The following is a 20063-nucleotide window of genomic DNA, read 5'->3' on the forward strand; positions in this document are numbered from 1 at the left end:
CTGGTACAACCCTCCCCTCCAAGAGGAGTGGGACTGTCTGTGGCCCCGCCCACTCCGAGTCGGAACTACAGTGGGTCCGGGAGGGGGCGTCGAGCCCTGTGCGCAGTATCCCTCCGCCCCCTTCCCGACACCCTCCAGGAGAGCTGTGCTTGCCGCAGTCTGCGCAGCCCCTGCCCGTTTGGTGCAGAGGCGTGGGGGCAGGACACAGCTCTGCCATTCCACTCGCGCTCAAAGCAGTGAAAGCCCAGTGAAAGGATCTGCGGAGGACAGAGAACAGCCGGGAGCAGGAGAGGGACGCGGGGGAGCCCGGGGACCTGGGCTGTGCCCCTGGCCAGGCAAGTGGGGGTGTGTCATGGGCTCCAGGCTGTCGCGCATTGCGGACAGCTGCCTGGCCCTGACAGTCCAGTGGAGGCAAACAGGTCACAGCTGCTCCCTGGAGTGTGTGCTGTGCCTGTAGACCCAAGGCGGTGGGCAGAAGGAGGCGGGAACCCCTGCAGAGACCCGGGCACAAGGGAAGGATGGAGCTGCTGGGTGTGATGGTCTGGAGGTTGGCATAGCCGACCGCCTGGCAGTTGACTTTCCTGGCACCAATACCCCGCCCTCGACAATGTCTGGGCCCTGTGAGGGTTATACGGTAGGCAGCTGCTGTTGAAATGACGATGAGAGAGTGGGGGGGAGGGAGATCAGGGAGCCCACAGGTCCCAGGAAGGCAGCTGCAAAAGAAATGGCCGGCCATGCTGGAGTGGGGGGGGGGAGGGGATGAAGCCCACAGGTGTGGGTGTGGGGCAGGTGTCCAGCACTGGCGACAGCGCTGGGTTGTGAGTCGCCTTGGCTACTAGGGCTCTGATCTAGTTGCTGAGAGGGGCCCCGGTGCCCTGCGCCCTGGGTGCTGTCACTCCCCACAGGATCCTGCTTGATGGAAAGTGTCCTGTCTGCGCGGTAGGTCTGGCATATTCTGACAGGCCACAGTGAGTGAGCATCTGTACACCAGAGGCTTGAGAAAAGAGGAACAGGAAAATGGCGTGGATTTCTGGAGGTGTGTGGTAATGGGAGTGGGCACCAGACAGTGAGTGGAGATGCAAAAAGGGTGGGGGTGACTGGCCAGAACAGGTGGGAATAAGTGTCTCCTAATCTCGTTTCTCACAGCCTTGCAGGTACCTTCTACACTGCCTTTCCCCTCCCTCCCAAATCTGGGGTCTGAAAAGATGGGGTGGGGATGATGACGGAGTCATAAATCCAAGGACCACTTCAGAACCTGCTTTCTAGAATGTACTGCGCCCTTCCCCCATTTTTTGCTGCGCAAGGCAAGGAAACATGGCCACCTAGTGGCGAGTCTTCAGAATTGCAGAAGGGACTAATAAGGATGACATCAAGGAGTGGGTGTTACCTCAGGAACCCTGCAGCCAGGCTAAATCCAGAATGTTCCAGCAGTAGGACCCTAAATGCTAAAAGACACTTGATCTGGTTCTGATCCTTGGTGGCATTTTCAACAAGATCAGCTGCTGCCATCATCTCCTGATTGTCATACATTTTCATGTCTATCCACAGCCCTGCTTTAAGGCTGCAAGCAAGGAAAGAAGGCTTCTAGGCGACTGTCTCAGATCTCTGGAGGTTGGTGAGACTCAGGGGCAGTGCAGGAGCCAGCCACTGAGGAGGCAAATCCAAATTGCTCTAACCCAAGGGGGTGCATGTTGCCTTACTGTCCCCTTAATTTGCCCACAGCTGCTACCACCATTTTCTGATTGTCATACATTTTCATGTCTGTCCACAGGTCTGCTTTAAGGCTGGTTTTTCTGCAATCAAGGAAAGAAGGTTTCAAGGCGACTGTCTCAGATCTCTGGAAGTTGGTGAGACTCAGGGGTAGTGCAGGAGCCAGCCACTGAGAAGGCACATTCGTTTTGCTCTAACCAAATTCAGATCACTGTCCCCTTAATTTGCCCACAGCTGCTGCCACCATTTTCTGACTGTCATACATTTTCGTGTCTGTCCACAGGTCTGCTTTAAGGCTGGTCAGTTCTTCAATCAAGAAAAAAAGGCTTCAGGGTGACTGTCTCAGATCTTGGAGGTTGGTGAGACTCAGGGGTAGTGCAGGAGCCAGCCACTGAGGAGACAAATTCAGATTGCGCTAACCCAAGAGGGTGCATGGTGTCTTTACTGCCCCCTTAATTTGCCCACAGCTACTGCCACCATTTTCTGCTTGCCTTACATTTTCATGTCTGTCCACAGGTCTGCTTTAAGGCTGGTCAGTTCTTCAATCAAGGAAAGAAGGTTTCAAGGCAACTGTCTCAGATCTCTGGAAGTTGGTGAGACTCAGGGGTAGTGCAGGAGCCAGCCACTGAGGAGACAAATTCAGATTGCGCTAACCCAAGAGGGTGCAGGATGTCTTTACTGTCCCCTTACTTTGCCCACAGCTGCTGCCACCATTTTCTGATTGCATTACATTTTCATGTCTGTCCACAGGTCTGCCCTAAGGCTGGTTTTTCTGCAAGCAAGGAAAGAAGGCTTCAGGGCGACTGTCTCAGATCTTGGAGGTTGGTGACACTCAGGGGTAGTACAAGAGCCAGCCACTGAGAAGGCACATTCATTTTGCTCTAACCAAATTCAGATCACTGTCCCCTTAATTTGCCCAGTAGTATAGCATGCTCTATTTCCTCTCAGGGATACTAAGAATGTTGAGGTAGGTGTGAGTTAGCCTATGACCCAGTACAACAGCTCACTGCTGGGACCAGGGAATAGACGCTTTAGACACAAACAGGCATGGTTTTGTTGTTTGTTCTTTGTTTGGGTTCAGGGATGTGTGCCCACCTTCCGAGCACTGAGACTTCATTTTGTTTTATGCACTTGTAGGACTCCCTGCAGTCAGCCAGCTGTTTGTCTTAACACTGCTTGAACACAGAAGAGAGGGGAGAACTGCACCACATCTGTGAAGGTGGGTATGGGACAGGGTTCACTTTTAGGTGGGGTCGTCTCAATCACCCCAGAGTGAGTACTGTGAGATTTAGGGTCCCCTCTCTGTCCATTTGTAGCGTGTGCACTTTCTCCTCCCCTCTGCACCTGTTTCCCAGCAGGCAAAAGGAACATAGGGATTTCTTATGACTGGGCTCTTCCACTCAGCGTCACACCCAGGTGTCTCTGTGTAAGTTTCTGCAGCAGACAATGGAATTGGGTAGGACTGATTTCCTCATTCCTCTCTCCTAGATCACCTGCAGTGGCCGCTTGGTGGTGCTGAGGTTGCCGCTGACCAGTGCAATCAACAGGTCTGCACCCACCTAGGACCTGTTCGTCGTCCTCCAGCTTGATTTCACCTCTTCTGCACTGTATCTGTGTTATTGACTGAGACTGCTTGGGTAGGAGCCTCCTTGAGTGCTGAACTGTTCATTTCAGTCTAATTCTTTTCAATCTCATACCAAGTTACCAAAGGTGGTAGTGAAGAGCTATCTTGTAACAGATATCTAGTGAAGGTTCACTGTTAAGTGCTATACATTGGGGCTTCATCTACCGTATACTATGACTGGGGCAGAGGTTGAGCCTGGTGCCCAGGCAAAGGCTGAAAATAAGCCTGGGGATGAGAATGCTAATGCTGCTGAAGTAGAGCCTGAAGTTCCGTTAGTGGTCAGACCCAAGGTTAGGACACAAATGATGACTGGAGCAAGACCCAAAGTGAAGCCTAAGGGTACCCCTGGAGCAAGGCCTAAAGGTGAAACCAGTTCACCAGGTGGGGCATATGCTAAATGTAAGCCCAGGTCAATCCCTATTTCACGATCTAAGCATGATGCACAAGTCTGGGCCCCGAGTAAGTTTCGTGGTGAGTCCATGTCAAAGATGGGGAAGCAATGTCAGATCAGTGCTGCAGACTCCCCACTGGTCAGTAATGATTCTGGGGCGGTTGCTCAAGCTAAGTGCCTGTCTGTAGATAGAGAACTTGCTAATATGGACACTGAGAGTATTCCCAAAAAGGCCAGTTCTCCAGCAAGATTCCAGCCTTCATTTGGCCCAGAGGAGGGAACCAGTATGGGATCCTGGTACCGTCCCAGGCCTATCCCTAAAGGAGAGGCATATGAGAATTCTGATTTCAAATGGGCAGATAAATCCTCAGGAAGTTCCTCCTTCTGGAATAGAGATGAAACCAGTACAAGATTTCGTCCTAGGAAAAGCATGAAATCCAATACCAGATTCAGGCACATGGCCAAACAAGAGGCAAATACCATGTCTAGACACAAGAACAAACAGGAGTTCTATAATATTTCCAGTTCTGATTCTGAAGATGAGTCTGCTAAGACTCCCTGGTTCTGGGCCAAAGACAAGCCCAAAGTCTGGTCTAGGCCCAAAGAAGAGCCCAATACTAGGTCCTGGTTTAGGTCTAAGAAAGAAGTCCGTGTTGAATCCACTTCTGGGTCTGAATGTGAAAACCATACAAAATCTTTGTTTTGGTCTGGAGAAGAGGCTAAATGTAGGTCTAAACCCAGAGCCAGGAAAGGGGTCAATATGAGGGCCAGGCACCAGGCCAAGCGAGAAGCTTATAGTGATGTCACATCTGGATCTGTAGATAAAAATAAGAAAGATTCCTGGTTCTTGCCTGAAGAGAAAGCTAATGCCTTTTCAAAGTCTAAGACAAAGAAAGAGCCCAGAACCAGAGCAATGCCAAGGGAAGAAGTCAAAACTAAGGCCAGAGCAAGTACCAAACAAGAAGCCAGGCCAGAGGAGGAAGTCCTCGTTGGGGCTTGGTTCTGGAACACCCAGGACAACACTATGGGGGAGAGGATAAGCATGAAGACCACTTGTGTAGAGGAGGAGCCTATTGTTGGAGATTGGTTCTGGAGTGAAGAAGAAGCCAGTGTGGACTCTGAGACCGGTCTTAAATCCAGACCAAGGGCTAAGGAGGAACAAGTTAGTAGTTTCTGTTTAGGATCTGGAAAGAAGACCAGTATGGAAAGTGGGCCAAAGGCTACTTCTAAATCTATGCCAGTAGCTAAGGATGATGAGGTCATTATTGGATCCTGGTTCTGGGCTGATGATGAAGAGATCAGCTTACAGGCTGATGATGAGTCTATTTTTGGATCTTGGTTCTGGGGCACTGGTGAGAAAAGCCTTAGATCTGTTGGAGTCAGTTGTGAGAAGATGCCCAAGTCTGGGGAAAAAGAAGTTACTGATTCCTGGTTCTGGGCTGGAGAAGTCAATACTGAGGCTGAGATGGAGGAACAGGCCAGTTCAGCATCCACAAAAGGAACAATCTTTGTGCCTTGGTTTTGGTCTGAAAAGCAAGCACATATGGATTTAGGAACCGAACCTTGCTCTGACATCATGGCAGGAGCTGAGGAGGAGCCCATAATTGGGCCCTGGTTCTGGGCTAAAGTAGATAATAGTGTGGAGGCTGAAGTTAATAGTAAGTCTAGCCTTGAAGATGAGGAAGAACCCATTAGATCACCTTGGTTTGGGGCCAGAGAACAACCCAATATGAAGTATGCAGCTGGTGTCGGATACAAGCCTATGGCAGAAGCCGAGGAGGCTAACAAAAAGTCGTGTGTCTGGGCAAAAGAGCCCTGTTTGTATCCTACCAATAGAGAAAGCTTGAAATCTACTCTGGGAGAGAAAGAGGACACTGTTGATCCATGGCTCTGGTCCAATAATTACCCAAGGACCGAGACCATCACAGGGTCCTGGCTCTGGGCTGCAGAAGAGGGAAATATAGATGATGAGACTGGAGAAGAAATCAAACTACCAACTTTAGAGGACAATGTATTCAATTCTTGGTTCTGGAAAGAAAATGAAGAAACCGTTGTAGAGGCTCCCAACAGAGAAGAGTCCAAGCCAGAAGCGGAAGAGGAAGATATTATTGGCTCTTGGTTTTGGGCTGGGGATGAAGACAGGTTTCAGCCAGCTGCTAAGATTAAGGAAGAGAACAAGATAGCACCTGAAGATGAAGATACAGTTGGATCCTGGTTCTGGGGCAAGGAAGAGGCCAGTGTAGAGGCAGTGAAAGGGGGTACTTTTGAGTCTGTGTCTGGAATTAAGGAAGAGAAAGCTACTGGGTCGTGGTTCTGGACTGATAAGGCCAAAATAGGGGCTGGGCCACAGACTGTCGAAACTGGGTCAGAAACTGAAGATGAGGCAATTTTTGAGTCCCTGATCTGGGCCGCAAAAAAGGACAGTATGCAAACAGGAGTAAACCGTGTGTCCAAGCCAAAGGATGAGGGTGAAGGGATTGAGTCCTGGCTCTGGTCTGGTGACAAGGCCACTACAGAATCTAAAACTGTGACGGTCAGTGAGTCTAGTCCAGAAAATGGGAAAGAGTCCATTGTTAAGTTTGGGTCAAGAGCAAAGGATGAAGTGATTAACAAGACTGGCAGCGGTGACAATTGTAAATTTAGTACAGAAGCTGAAAGCATAGTGGGACCCTGGTTCTGGGAAGGAGATGAAGCTAGCTTTGAATCAAACCCTGTTCCTGTATGCAAGGCCGCTTGTGAACCTGAGTCTTCAACTGAACATGAACCTGATCCTTCCCGCAGGCCTCAGAGCTGGGATGAGGTCACTGTTCAGTTTAAGCCTGGTCCATGGGGAAAGGCTGGCTTCCCATCCTTAAACCCCTTCCGATTCCCAAAAGAAGCAGCATCTCTGTTTGCAGAAATGTTTGGGGGAAAGCCTAAGCTTGTGGAAGTTGGTACTGAAAGAGAGCCTGAACCCCAGTTCCCATTTCAGTATGATCCTTCTTACCGGTCAGTCCGGGAAATTCGGGAGCATCTTAAGGCCAGGGAGAGTGCACAGGCTGAGAACTGGTCTTGCAACTGCATCCAGTGTGAGCTTAGAATTGGTTCTGAGGAGTTTGAGGAACTTCTTTTAATGATGGACAGAAATCGTGATCCATTTATCCATGAGATATCTAAAATTGCAATGGGCATGAGAGGTGCTTCTCAGTTTACCCGAGATTTCATTCGAAACTCGGGTGTTATCTCACTTATTGAAGCCCTGATGAATTATCCTTCCTCCCGAGCGAGGACTGCCTTTTTGGAAAACATGATTCAAATGGCTCCAACTTATCCAGACCTAAACATGATCGAGACATATGTGTGTCAGGTGTGTGAGGATACCTTTGATTATGACTTGGATTCCTCTGACCAGTTGTCTGGACTGACAATGATTACACACCTCACTACTACTTTTGACTATCACAAAGTGGTTGTCGCTTACTTGGCTGGCTTTTACTACCTACTGAATTCGGGCAATACCACAACAAGGTTTCATGTTCTGAAACTGCTACTAAATTTGTCTGAAAGCCTTGTCATGACAAAACGCCTACTTATTACTGATTCAGTGTCAGAATTTATGGCCCTTTTTAATAGGGAGGACTCAGATGAAAACATTCAAATTATTCTTGCAATATTTGAGAATATCAGTAAAAATATTCAAAAAGAGGCACTGTTTGCTGATGATGAGGAAGAGGAGGAGGAGGAGGAGGCGGTGAATCTTGAACCGCTTATTTCAGCATTCCGTGAGGCTGAAAAATTTGCCAAGGAACTGAAACGTAAAACCGACGATCAGAAATCACCCTGAAGCAGAACAAAAAGAGTAATGTGCTTAACCATTTGCCTCCGGTTGTCCTTGTGTTCCCAAGTCATTGACCCTCAAATAATGCTTTGCTTTCCCAGCTGACTCTGTGTTTCACTGTGCCTCTTTATGCTGGTGGTAATTATACCCAACCCTGTGTAATCTGTATCATTATTCTAATGCCAAATGAAGATACAAGTGAAAACACATGACACTTGTTGGTGACCCTCGTTTCGTTGACTGTGATGTTCAGTATTTGAGTGTAAAGTGAACTGAGCCGGTGTAAATAAGATTCCCTTCTAAATGTTGTTCTCATGTATATTTGAGTCTTGTGCTTCAATAAAGTTCTATGTGGACGTGAGCCAAAATTGCCCCTTCACTATAAAATAAAGATGCAAAATGACAGCTGAACACTCGCACAGAGATAATGCCTGAGTCACATGCTTGTTACAAACGTTTTTTCTAGCATTAAATCTCAAAGGTTCAATGGACTACAACTCAGAGCATAGTTCAGAGAAGACTTGCTTTAAGTTGTCCTCTAAAGCAACTTAACACTGATAAGGAGCAAGGCATGGGGTAGGAGAATGGTTTTCTATACTTCCGTATCTATCTTCCTGGGTTAGGTGAGAGAGAACTCTAAAGAGATGTATGGAGAATGAGGTAAGCTCTGAAGAGCAAGTCGGGCTTCACTGCTCAGAGTACTGTGTTCTAAATATAAACAGGGCAATGCAGAGGTTAAAAGGACAGCATCAGAAAGAACAAAAACAATTCAGTCAAGTGGGTGGTTAAGTCACATAATGGGTTTCCTATCATTTTATAAGATACTGTCATGTACTAGTAGGGCTGGGGAGGTGACTCGGTTGGTAAAGTGCTTGCTGTATAAGCATACTGTCCTGAGTTAGGACCCCATGACACACATACAAATGCACAGGTGCTTCTGTATGCCTGGTGCTGGAAGGCAAAGATAGGAAGGTCCAAAGGTTGTCTGGCCAGCTAAGCTAGCCTCTCTGAACTTGAAGCACTCACAGAATTATTTGTAAAACTACTGAAGTCCTAATGATTCATCCCCACTTTTTCTTTGTTTCTTGAGACAGGGTATCTCAGGCTTGCCTCAAACGTAGTACGTACCTGGGACACTTTGAACTTCTAAGGCTAGGATTATAGGTCACTATAATCGGTTTCAGGCTGCACAGGGGTCATCAGAGCTGGAGAGTTCCCTCCCTGCCTCTCACCTGCTGCAGCACTAGGAAGAGCAGGCCGTGCAGCTCACCTGGGCAGCACAGTAGAGCCGACCCTGGATGTGGGAGTGGTGGGCGAGCTGCCCCTGAAGTCATGAGAGGGGGAAAGCTGACTGGCTCACCAGTTCAGATACCTCTCATACCTACATACAGGACTTTGCATTGGCCCATCCCGACATCTACCCCATCTATGAACTGCTGGAGTGAGTGCATGAAGGGGTCAGGCTTACAGATCCAAAACTACAGGATCTCCATGACACAGGGCAACAACAGGATATCTGACAGGAGTCCCAGTGAGGATCCAGTATTGGTAAAGTATCAGAAGCCAGAGGCCTCAAACCCAAGGATTCATTGTAATGAACATTTGCAAGCAAAGTGTGGACAAAAGGGTATACCACGGGACACACTGTGAAGCACACTGACATACTACAGCTTCCACAATGAGATTTTTAATTTTTTGTTGTTGTTGAGGGGGGAGGTTGCAAGGTAGATGACAGGTATGAGGGGAGGGAGAGATGAGTGGATTTGGGATATGTGATTTGAAATTCACAAAGAACAAATAGAAGTTAATAAAATCAAGTATATGAGCAAATAGTAAGTAGCAAAACCTATCATTGCCATTTTATAGTTCTGTTTTTTGTTTTGTTTTTAGATGATCTAAAACGTATGTATCAAAAGGATCATTGGGTGGTGGTGGCACATGCCTTTAATCCCAGCACTTGAGAGGCAGAAGCAAATGGATCTCTGTGAGTTTGAGGCCAGCCTGATTGATCTGCAGAGCGAGTTTCAGGACTACCAAGGACTTTTTTAACAAACAAAAAATTACAGGGTTGGTGAGGCTGCTCTTCCAGAGGTCCTGAGTTCAATTCCCAGCAACCACATGGTGGCTCACAACCACCTGTAAAATGTATAGATTTTCAAAATGTTAAAAGGATTGTATGGGCATATGATACGTAACGATAACTATGGCAACAACAGTGTGAACTAATAGTGATAATTTAAAGAGATGCTAAGTTTCAACAGTGGAGTGGTGTCAGCATAATGGTTACTAGTATGCCTCCCTCATAAAGACTGCACTAAACTCCTGTAAACTCTAGAGAAGAAGTGAGAACAAAGAGCACCCAGGCCATTTGAAAGGCAAGAAAAGGATTCCAGGAAAGGGTGTTGAGCACGCCAAAGGGTTTTTTCATGCCATGCATACTACTACACAGCCTATCATGAGTAGCTAACCATAGTGGCAATTAAGAAGAAACATCAAAAAAAAGTCTCTACTTTCAGAACAGACCCCTCACCTTATAAGTAGAAAGGCAGGGGAAAAAACTTGGGAGCAGCTGAAAAGTACCACTGCATCCTAGCAATGCAGTACTGCAGGTGGACACAAGAGGGAGCAAGGGATCGGAGAAAGTTCAATAGGTCTCGGGATATCTAATCAGGCTGATTTGTTAAAAATCTTCATTTGCACATTGTCGGGCATAAAGACAAAGAGTTGATTGTCTTTTGTTTTTTCAAAATGAGTCTCCAAATTCCCGTTAGAGACTGCAAGGCATATAACGAAATGCAAACAGCTTAAATCAAAGGGGGGGGGGGCTCTCTACAGAAAGCAACCATAAACTATCCATGATTTATTAGGCAAATAAATTTGAATAACTGTCATAAACACATTCAGTGAGCTAAAGAAGAACACATGTAAGTGATGACTAAAAAAAAACGATTAATACCAGCAAAGGAATCAAAAACAAACTATAGAAGAGAACCAAGCAGAAATTGTGAAGTCAATAAATACTATACTTGAACTGAGGTTCTCAAAAGGAATTCCGCAGGAGGTTTAAGAAGGCAGGAGAGAGAAAGGAAAGGAGAGTGAAGGGGGAGTTAATGGGATTGTGTCAAAGAAATGGATCTATGCACTGTCAGTATCTTTTAGGAGAAAGGGGAAGTGAGGGACAAATCACTTGTTTGATAAAACAGTGAGTTCAGAGTTCCTAAATCCTAGGAAAGCAATTTAAATGTAAATGAAATAAACCAAAATATCAACTACATAAATCAAATGGAAGAAATGGGAGACTTGTCTAAAGTCAAAGACAAAGACAGAAACTAAAAAGCCACAGAGAAGAAATGACTTGTCGTATACAATAGAGTTTCCGTGGACTTCTCATCAGGAACTTTGTTGGTTGTCAGGAAATGACATATTCCACGTGTTGAAGGAAAAATATTGCCAATCAAGAAATGTACCTATCAATGATGTCTTTGGAAATATGATGGAGAAAATAGATTTTCCTGGATAAATCTATAATTGTTTATTCCCACTGAATCTTCTCACAAGAAATGAGAATCCTTAATGCTTAAAGGGGCATATACAGCAACACCAAGCCACATAATTGAAATATTCTCTAGTACAAACTTAAAAAATATTCCCCAGTAAGGTGCATGGACAAATATAGGAGTCTATAGTATTGTGATTTAGGAAGTGGAATCTAAAGTACAGTCAATGAATATCTGTTTAACGACTATGTAAGTGACTATTTAATGACTTCTAATGCAAAAAAAATGGGAAGAAAGCTGTAGGAAAATTAAATGGTGCACTGTTAAGAGGTTTTATATAACTACATTACTAGCTAAAAAGGACACATTAAAACACAAAAAGAAACAGCAAAGCCTCTTAGGGAAATATAGAGAAAAACGAAACCAGTGATCATTAAGGAAACAGCAAAAGGAAAACCATACCCTTTCCTATTATTAATTAAATGGATTAAACTTGGAATCAAAGCACATAGATTGGCTGGCTGGATTAAAAATGGCGACTAATAGTAGACCATATATAAGAGAAATTCTTCAATCAAGTAAAAACACAGACTAAAGTGAAAGGATGATAAGGCCACAGAAACTGGATGTCTGCACTAACGTCAGACAAACATTAAATTAAGAACAATGAAAAATAGAAGGATATTATATAATTATAATAAAATTAATTCATCAATACCATAAACATTGACTGTGTCCTATTCTTAAGGACTCTTAGGTGGTATGATTTTCTATGCAGAGTTGAAGAACTAGTTACATAACAACAGTGGTGCACTTGGGCGGCAAGCTTTCAATTGTGAAGAAAGGAATAAAAATCAGCTAGAAAAATAAGAGAATTCGGGAGAGCAGTATAGAACAATTGAATATGACACACACAATGGCACATCAACCTCAACAGTATCACAACATACATTTTCAGTATATGCTAGGAATAAAGGAATTCAAGACGATTAAAATTATATGAAGTATCTTCTCTGATCATATTATAATGAAATGAGAGAATGGTAGATGGAAGTGGAAATTGTCGCCGCCATACTGAAATTAAGCAACGCACTCTTAAGACAACAGCAAAAGCAAAGAGAAATCCCATAGTTAATTAAAGAATATGCGACAGAATGAAAGCAGCCAAAACATACCCGAAGTTAGGGAATGTGGCAGAAGTAGTTTTTAACCTGTCCATGCATATGCCAAAAAAGGAACAATCTCCAATCTTCAATTCAACTTTATAACTAAGGAAACTAGAAAAAGCATAAATTAAACTGCCAATATCAAAAAGAATAAATTCTATCACAGTTTAACTATGTTATAGAAAAAACTAATAGAAGCCAAAAGAAAGTTGACTTTTGGAAAACAACAACAAATTTGAGGAACAGAACAAAGATCCAAGTAATTAAATAAAAATTAGGGGTTGGGGATTTAGCTCAGTGGTAGAGCGCTTGCCTAGCAAGTACAAGGCCCTGGGTTCGGTCCCCCAGCTCCGAAAAAAAAAATTAAAGAAGAAACATTACCAGGGATGACACAGAAAGGGTTTTAGCACTACTCTGAAGAGTTGCTCTAAAAAGTGTAGATAGGCTTTGAGAAATGGATAAATTTGTAGAAACGCATAACCAAAACTGAAAACAGAAATGGGGGCTGGAAAGATGGTCCTGGGGTTTCAGAGTGTGTAGAGGTTTGAATAACAAATATCCCCCATACACTCAGGCATCTGTATACTTGATCCCTAGCTGTCCCTGTTTGGGGATGTCATGGAATGTTGAGGACCTTTGCTGGAGGTGGGGATGGGGCTGGCCTCTGAGAGCTTACAGCCTCTTCTGGCTTCCAGTTTCATCTCTGTTTAGTGTTTGTAGTCGAGGGTGTGGTTTCTCAGCTTCCTGCTCTGGCAAACTGCTGCCATGCCTCCTCCAATATTATGAACTCTCTGGAACCATAACGTTGATTGTGGTCATCGTATTTTATAACAGCAACAAAAAGTAACTAATACGGAATTTGGTACCAGAAAATAGGGTACTGCTGTGGATAATTTGATTGTGTTTTGTTTTGTCTTGATTTGATTTGATTTGCTTTGTTTGGGCTGCACAGACTTTGGAACTTTGGACTAGAAAAGCAATTGGATATTTTAAGCAAAGCATGATGTGCAAATGGAGACCTCAGCATGGTGGTGTATCTACTTAAGAAGGCTGCATATACACTGGAGATAGTGTGGGCAGCATAACTACAGCAGTGGGGCAACCCAAGGCTATTAGAACCAAATAATGCTACCAATATTCCCAAATGCTGTACACAGGCTGAGGAGGCCTGGCTCAAGAGGCTTCATAAGGAAACAAGGTCTATATAAGCAACTAGACTCGAGCTCATGCATGTGAAATATTGGCAAAGACTCTAGCTAACTTCTACACAGACTTCCCCACTGCCAGGCAACATGTGGTAGTGCTGGAGTCACTGGGAGGAGAAGGCCTTGAGAGGGCATGAGAGAGTGAGATGCTGTTACGTGAAGTTGAAAAAGTGTAGTCTCAGTTGAAGTTGGAACTCCAAGACACTGGGGCTAGAAGAGCTACGAGGCATCTGCCAATAAGAGCTGCATACAGGGGATGCAAGCTGTCCAAGAGATGGATGCTGCGGGCAGCAAAACCTTTGACATCAGATATGAGGCTGCGGGGATCTGGTTTGTTCCTTGCTGGGTTTCTGCCTTCCTTTGGTCCAGTATCTCTTCTTCATGTCTCATTCCTCCCCTTTGAAATGGAAATGTACATCCTGTGTCGATGTATGTTGGAAATGTATAAATGGTTTTAGAGCTAGTGAGAATGAAGAGATTACTTTTCCTCTCAGAAGGACTTTGGATGAGTCAACAGTGTTGAGGCCACAGGGACTTTAATTGAAGTTTGACTAAATGCTTTTTTGTGTGTTATAGTATGGTCATGAGCCTGATCAGATCAGGGACTGGAATGTGCTGGTTTAAATGGAAAATGTTGCATCTAGGCGCAGGCATCTGACACTCATCAAGACTTTTAAAAATGGTCACTCTCCTTAGCCTGGAGAAATACAAATTAAAACCACTTTGCTGTTGTGGTTTGCCCTGGAGTTATCTGTATTTTGATGCTAATTCCACTGCCCCAAGGATGGCTGCCTAGTCACTACTCAGGACTCAGGTGACTTCACCAGAACCACCTCCCCATTGAATCTGTAAAAGTACAGGTGATGGGCGGGTACGGGATAGAAGGAGGCCGGTCATTGGAGGAGAAGGAAGGATGGGCGGGAGAGAAGTTTGAAGGAAGAGGAGAAGACTAGAACAGAAAGAGACAAGACAGAGGAGAGGGTGAGAAGCCATGGCAAGTGATGTTAAGGTTATGCTCTGTGTATTTACAGGTTGTTATTAATGTTCCTAAGGGATGGATGGTACCGGGCTTGGTATGTTTAAGTGGGCAATTATATATTATCAATTGGGTCAGAGATTATTGTGTTGTGTGTTCTTTTATGTGAGGGTTTGAGTGTAGGAAAGTGTGCGGCAGCAGGAGACACTGGGTCGCTGAGGATTTGGGATGTGTTTCTGCCAAGATATCTAGCAGATATCTTGGGGCACCATGGTGCTGGACCTAGAGGAGGTAAAAGAAAAACCTTACTTTTTTAATTTTTATATTTTACAACAACACTTTGCAATTTTATCTTACATGTATCAGAAGAGCAAAAAGAAATAAGACAAATGAAACCTTGTGATGGCAAGGATGTAGGCTAAGGCAAATACTCATTCAGAGCTGGTGGGAGTACAAACTTGGATAGCCATGTGGAAACCAGTGTGGAAGTTCCTCAAAAAGCTGAAAAGAGATTTACCAGAAGATCCAGCTATGTTACTCTTGAACATATGCCCAAAAGACTCAAGATTTTACAGCATACTTGATCATATATATTCCTAGCTGCACAGTTCAATCAGATATTGAAAACAGCCTGGATGTCCATCAAACTGATGAATGGATAGTGAAAATGAAGTCCATTTACAGAGTGGAATATTATTCAACTGTTAGGAAAAATAAAACCGTGTTTCTGATATGTCCTTGTAGGTCACACTCCAAATGATCTAAAGAACACCACATAAGCCATACTCCTTCAAGTTTCCACCTCCTCTCATCAATGTCATGTTCTGGAACACACATTTAACACTTCGGTCTTGGGAGAGAGCTAAGACCCAAAGTAATAGCAGCATAAATATATCAAAACACACACTATTTCATAATTTATTACATGTCACCCTCAGTTTAAGATAGTGTATTGTAAAAGATTTCAGTAGGAATAATACTATAAACTTACACTTTTTGAAGGTTGAGATAAACATATTCAATAAAATATTTATCAAAATTATTGCAGTGACATATTGAAGGCTTATTCAGCATGGCACTGATATTTATTACAGAAAGTTAAGATCGGTTAAACATAACGTAATACACTGTATTTTACAAAAGGAGAAAGTACACATGATTATCTCAACTGACCCAGAAAATTTATTTTAAAAAACTGAACAGTCTTTCATTACAAAAATCTCAATAAAATATCTATTCAAGAAAACTGCCTCAATAAAATTATTCTTTATGAAATTTCAAGCAGTATCACATGGGAAAACATACCAACCTTTACCACTAAGACAAAAACAAGTACTTTCACTATTAGTATACTTTCTACTGGAAGATTTAGCCAAAGCTTTTATACAAAAAATAAAAGTATCCAAATTGTGCAGAACAGGCAAAATGATCTTTATTAGCTGTCAAAATACCCAATATAGAGAAAAATAAATTGTCAATAATAATGCTAGTACAATAACTGAACTACGTAAAGTTGTGGGATAGGTTCAGTAATTCTCAAAATCAGTTGTATTTCCTTAAATCAGGAATGAATTATGTGAAATAAAAAATAATCACATTTACCTCTAATAACATCTAAAATAATCAACTACAGAGAAATAATTTAATTGAGGAGATAAGTGATTTTAAATGTTGAAAGTTGCAAAACACTCCTGAAGCAAAATTTTAAGAACTAAGAGAGAGGAGGAGAGGGAGAGAAAAGGGGGAGAGAGACAGAGAGAGAGACAGAGAGGAGAGAGAGAGACTAGAGAGATGGCTCAGCAGCCAAGTGCATCGGCTGCTCTACCAGAGGACCCAGCTCAATTTTGCATCTGTTACTCCCACCCTAGTGCCCTTTGTTCCCCCTAGGTATTTTCACTTCTACAGAATTTCATATATATTTTTCATATTTATTTATATATGTATTTTATATACATGCTATCTATATATTACATATATTTAATTTTGTGTGGCTAAATAAAATCCAATGAATGGGAGAAAATGTAGTTTATGCCTCTTTCTGAGACTGACAGAATTCACTTAATATGACTACGTATAATTTCATCAATTTCCCTGAAATGACATAATTTTAGTAATCCTCAGAGCTGAAAAATATTATATTGCATATATGTAACTCATTTTATTTATCAGTTTCTCTGTTGATGAAGACCCAGGTTGTTTCCATGACTTAACTATTGTGAGTAGTTAATTCCTCTTTAAAGGTTCGGTAGAATACAGCCATGAAATCTAGGTTTGCACTTTTTTTGATGAGATTTTTTTTAACTGTTTTATTCTTGTTGGTTGTCTTAGAGCTATATAAATTGCCTGTCTCATTTAGGTTTACTTTAGTGGGTCATTTGCATATGCAAATCTAGCTAGTTCGTTCAGATTTGCTGTAATACAACTTTTTTTAACATACTTCCTAATGATCTTCTGAATTTCATTGACATCTATTATAATATCACCTTTTAAATTTCTAATTTTGTTAACTTGGGTCTTTCTTTTGATTCATTTTGGTAAAGGTTTATTTTGTTCTTTTTTTTTCCCAGAAATTTTGGTCTTTATTTCATTTGGTGGGGAGGGAGGGAGTTAAATGTTACTTTTTTTTCTGACAGATAATGCTGTAAATATATCACTTGTTAAGTACTATTGCAAAAAAATACTTTTGATTTTGCAAGACAGAATTTCTCTATGTAGCTTTGGCTGTCCTGGAACTCACTCTGTAGACCAGGCTGGCCTCAAACTCACAATGCTGGCATTAAAGGTGTGTGCCACCACTCCTCAACTAATGGCAAATCTTTTAAATCACTCCAACAACCTAGTTGTTATTGTTGATGTGTACTTTAATTTTACTCGGTAAAAATGAAAGCTGAATACACTTTAAATGGCTATGACCAACATAATGCATAAGCATAGTATGGTATATATAGACAAAACCTATTTCTTCACGATATGATAGGACAAACTCATCATAAAAAATAAAAGACAAGTAGACACGTGGTTTTTGATTGTTATATTTCCAATCCAAAGTGGCTGTAAGGGAATTAGTGATTGAGGCCAGAAGCCAAAAGAACATTGCTTATCAAAGGAAAATACTCTTTTACAGGCCATGAAAAGAGGTTGCTTTCCACAACTGACAGCATGGCCCCATTGCTGAAGACAATACTTCCACAAGTCACTGAACATGGAGATGTCCAGCTGACAGCTACCATAGCGCTTTCATCCAAATCTTCCAGCATGTCTGTCTGGTACAGGAACTTAGCAGAAACATAAACACCATGCCAGCCACATGGTGTGGCCCTACAGTGTACTGCCTGCACTGTCACTTATACCTTCTTGAAGAGGGAAAATCAGAACAGGCCTCATGTTAAGGACCTGTTAACCAACATATAACATGCTTCACAGGTTTTTTTTTTCTGGTTTTTGTTTTGTTGTTGTTTTGTTTTATATGTGTGTATATGTGTATGTGTGTGCTTTTATTTCATTACAGATTGATGGTTTGGGGAAGGTAGATTTATTTTTGTTTTCATGGTTTCAGAGAGTATGTTTTTTTTTTTTTTTGGTTCTTTTTTTCGGAGCTGGGGACTGAACCCAGGGCCTTGCGCTTCCTAGGCAAGCGCTCTACCACTGAGCTAAATCCCCAACCCCAGAGAGTATGTTTTTGTATTGCATTTTTGCCTTTTAAGAAAGAACTTAAAGTTAAGTGGGTAGGGAGGAGAAAAGATCTGGAAGGACTTGGTGATCAAAGTATGTTTACATTTAAAAATATTTAAAACATGTAAAACATTAAAAACATGTAAAAAAGTAAAGAAATTATCGAAGATATTTTTAAAAGGAAAATGTAATGATCCTTGTTATTTTTCAAATCTGAATATCATTCCATTATATTTAAAGATGAACAGGATTCTATACATATTATCCATTCATCTGTCAGTGATATTTATGTATATGTGTGTCATCAGGGATATATATCATTAAATATATATTAAATAGAAAAATTTTAAATTAAAAAAACTAATATATACAAATATATTCTAATACAATATATTATATATTATACCATATAGTTTATATATGGTATATATTCTATTAAAATATAATGTATATTATACATGATGTATTAATATATAACTTGAATGTATTAATATATAACATGAATATATAAAATGTATTATGTATAAACATATTTTATATATAATTCATATTTTAATATTGATATTTTGTATATATCTTATATGCATTAAAATATGTACTTTACACATGCATTTATGTTTATTCATATATTTACTCATATGTTTATATTTATATGCATGTAATGTATACACATTGTAAAATATAATATACAAATATAAATGTATATTTATGTAAATATTAAATTTATATAAATATATTTTATTTATATACTTGTATAGTTATTATTTATATTTATATATTTTTATATATTTGTATGTAATGCTATATCATAGTATACATTTACATATATGTTTAGATACATAATGTTGATTTCTATATAGATTTTATATCTAAATATATAATATGCATATATTTATAATACATTTTTATATTTGTTGTATTATTTTACACATCCTATATATGTATATATAAATATACATAAATATTTTATATTATTCCATACATATTTTATATGTATATATAACTATAATATTTTATAATATATAAATGATATATAAATGTAATGTGTATTATATTTATATGTATAAATTAAATATGTGTGGGTATAAAATATGCACAGTTTATGTGTATATTTTATATATAAATATGTATTTATATTTTATATATAATACATTATCTAATATATAAAATATATTTTTAATGTTTTATATACATAACATGCATAAAATACATACATATGAGTGTTTCATCAGTTATATATAAATATATATATTTATATTTATATTTACATATATATGTATATATATATATAATAGATAAACTTCTGGGTCCACCATGGCCTTGATGGGGACAAATTGCCATCATTCCTGACACTGGGACAAGACCAACAAGTGTGGGCCTCCAGGAGTGTTGATGGCTGCTGTTGGCATAGGGCTTGTTTTATAATATTCATATTCATATTTTCATGTTTCTTACTTTCTGGGACCTTTAGGACCAACCATAGTGCTGTGGAAAAGCAATCTAAAACATGAGTTCAAAAATATATTATTTTTCATTTTAGCAATATGAATTATGAGGGACTTCATGCATCTAAAGGAACGAAAGCAGTTGTGCGTTGAGCCAAGTTGTGAGAAAGACCCTAAGAAGGGATATAAAGAGATTTAGGGAGTGGCGATTGCAGGAGATCTCATGCAGCTAAGTTCAGGCTGACTGATTCCCGAGTTCAGAGTCTGCCTGGGACAGAGCAAGCTTAGGCCCAGGTGTGGTAGAAATGGTAGTTTCGGGAGAGGGTCAGACCCAGCTAGTTTATTGTCTGTGCTTAACAGGCAAGCAGATCTCTGAATTAAATTGTTTGGCAATGTTGCCTTCAAATCCCTCTGCTCAGCGCTCAAGGAACCCCAGAAGAGGAGGAAGGTGGTGGGAGCCAGAAAGGATGGAGAATAAGGTCCTCTAAATCAACAGAGCAAAGTTCACATGCGCTCAGAGACTCAGTCAACGCGCACAGGCTGGCACTGATCTGCACCCG

At 41.4% G+C, this 20063-nt stretch overlaps 1 protein-coding gene across 2 annotated transcripts; it reads left to right on the plus strand.

Moving 5' to 3' along the window:
- Nucleotides 1-120: 120 nt before the first annotated feature.
- On the plus strand, nucleotides 121-7903 carry Gprasp1 (G protein-coupled receptor associated sorting protein 1). Of its 2 annotated transcripts, NM_134386.2 has the most exons (8): nucleotides 121-335; nucleotides 1549-1611; nucleotides 1772-1847; nucleotides 1994-2065; nucleotides 2227-2303; nucleotides 2461-2531; nucleotides 2848-2929; nucleotides 3199-7903. In NM_134386.2, exon 8 carries the CDS (start codon nucleotides 3508-3510, stop codon nucleotides 7546-7548), a length of 4041 nt encoding a protein of 1346 aa, NP_599213.2. In that variant the 5' UTR covers nucleotides 121-335; nucleotides 1549-1611; nucleotides 1772-1847; nucleotides 1994-2065; nucleotides 2227-2303; nucleotides 2461-2531; nucleotides 2848-2929; nucleotides 3199-3507; the 3' UTR covers nucleotides 7549-7903. The 2 variants fall into 2 exon arrangements, with proteins under 2 accessions (NP_599213.2, XP_063135839.1); XM_063279769.1 differs by lacking the exons at nucleotides 121-335; nucleotides 1772-1847 and adding an exon at nucleotides 774-1036 and having other exon boundaries at nucleotides 1549-1615.
- Nucleotides 7904-20063: the final 12160 nt, after the last annotated feature.

Source organism: Rattus norvegicus, chromosome X (genome assembly GCF_036323735.1).
Source record: "Rattus norvegicus strain BN/NHsdMcwi chromosome X, GRCr8, whole genome shotgun sequence".
Classification (NCBI taxonomy): domain Eukaryota; kingdom Metazoa; phylum Chordata; class Mammalia; order Rodentia; family Muridae; genus Rattus; species Rattus norvegicus.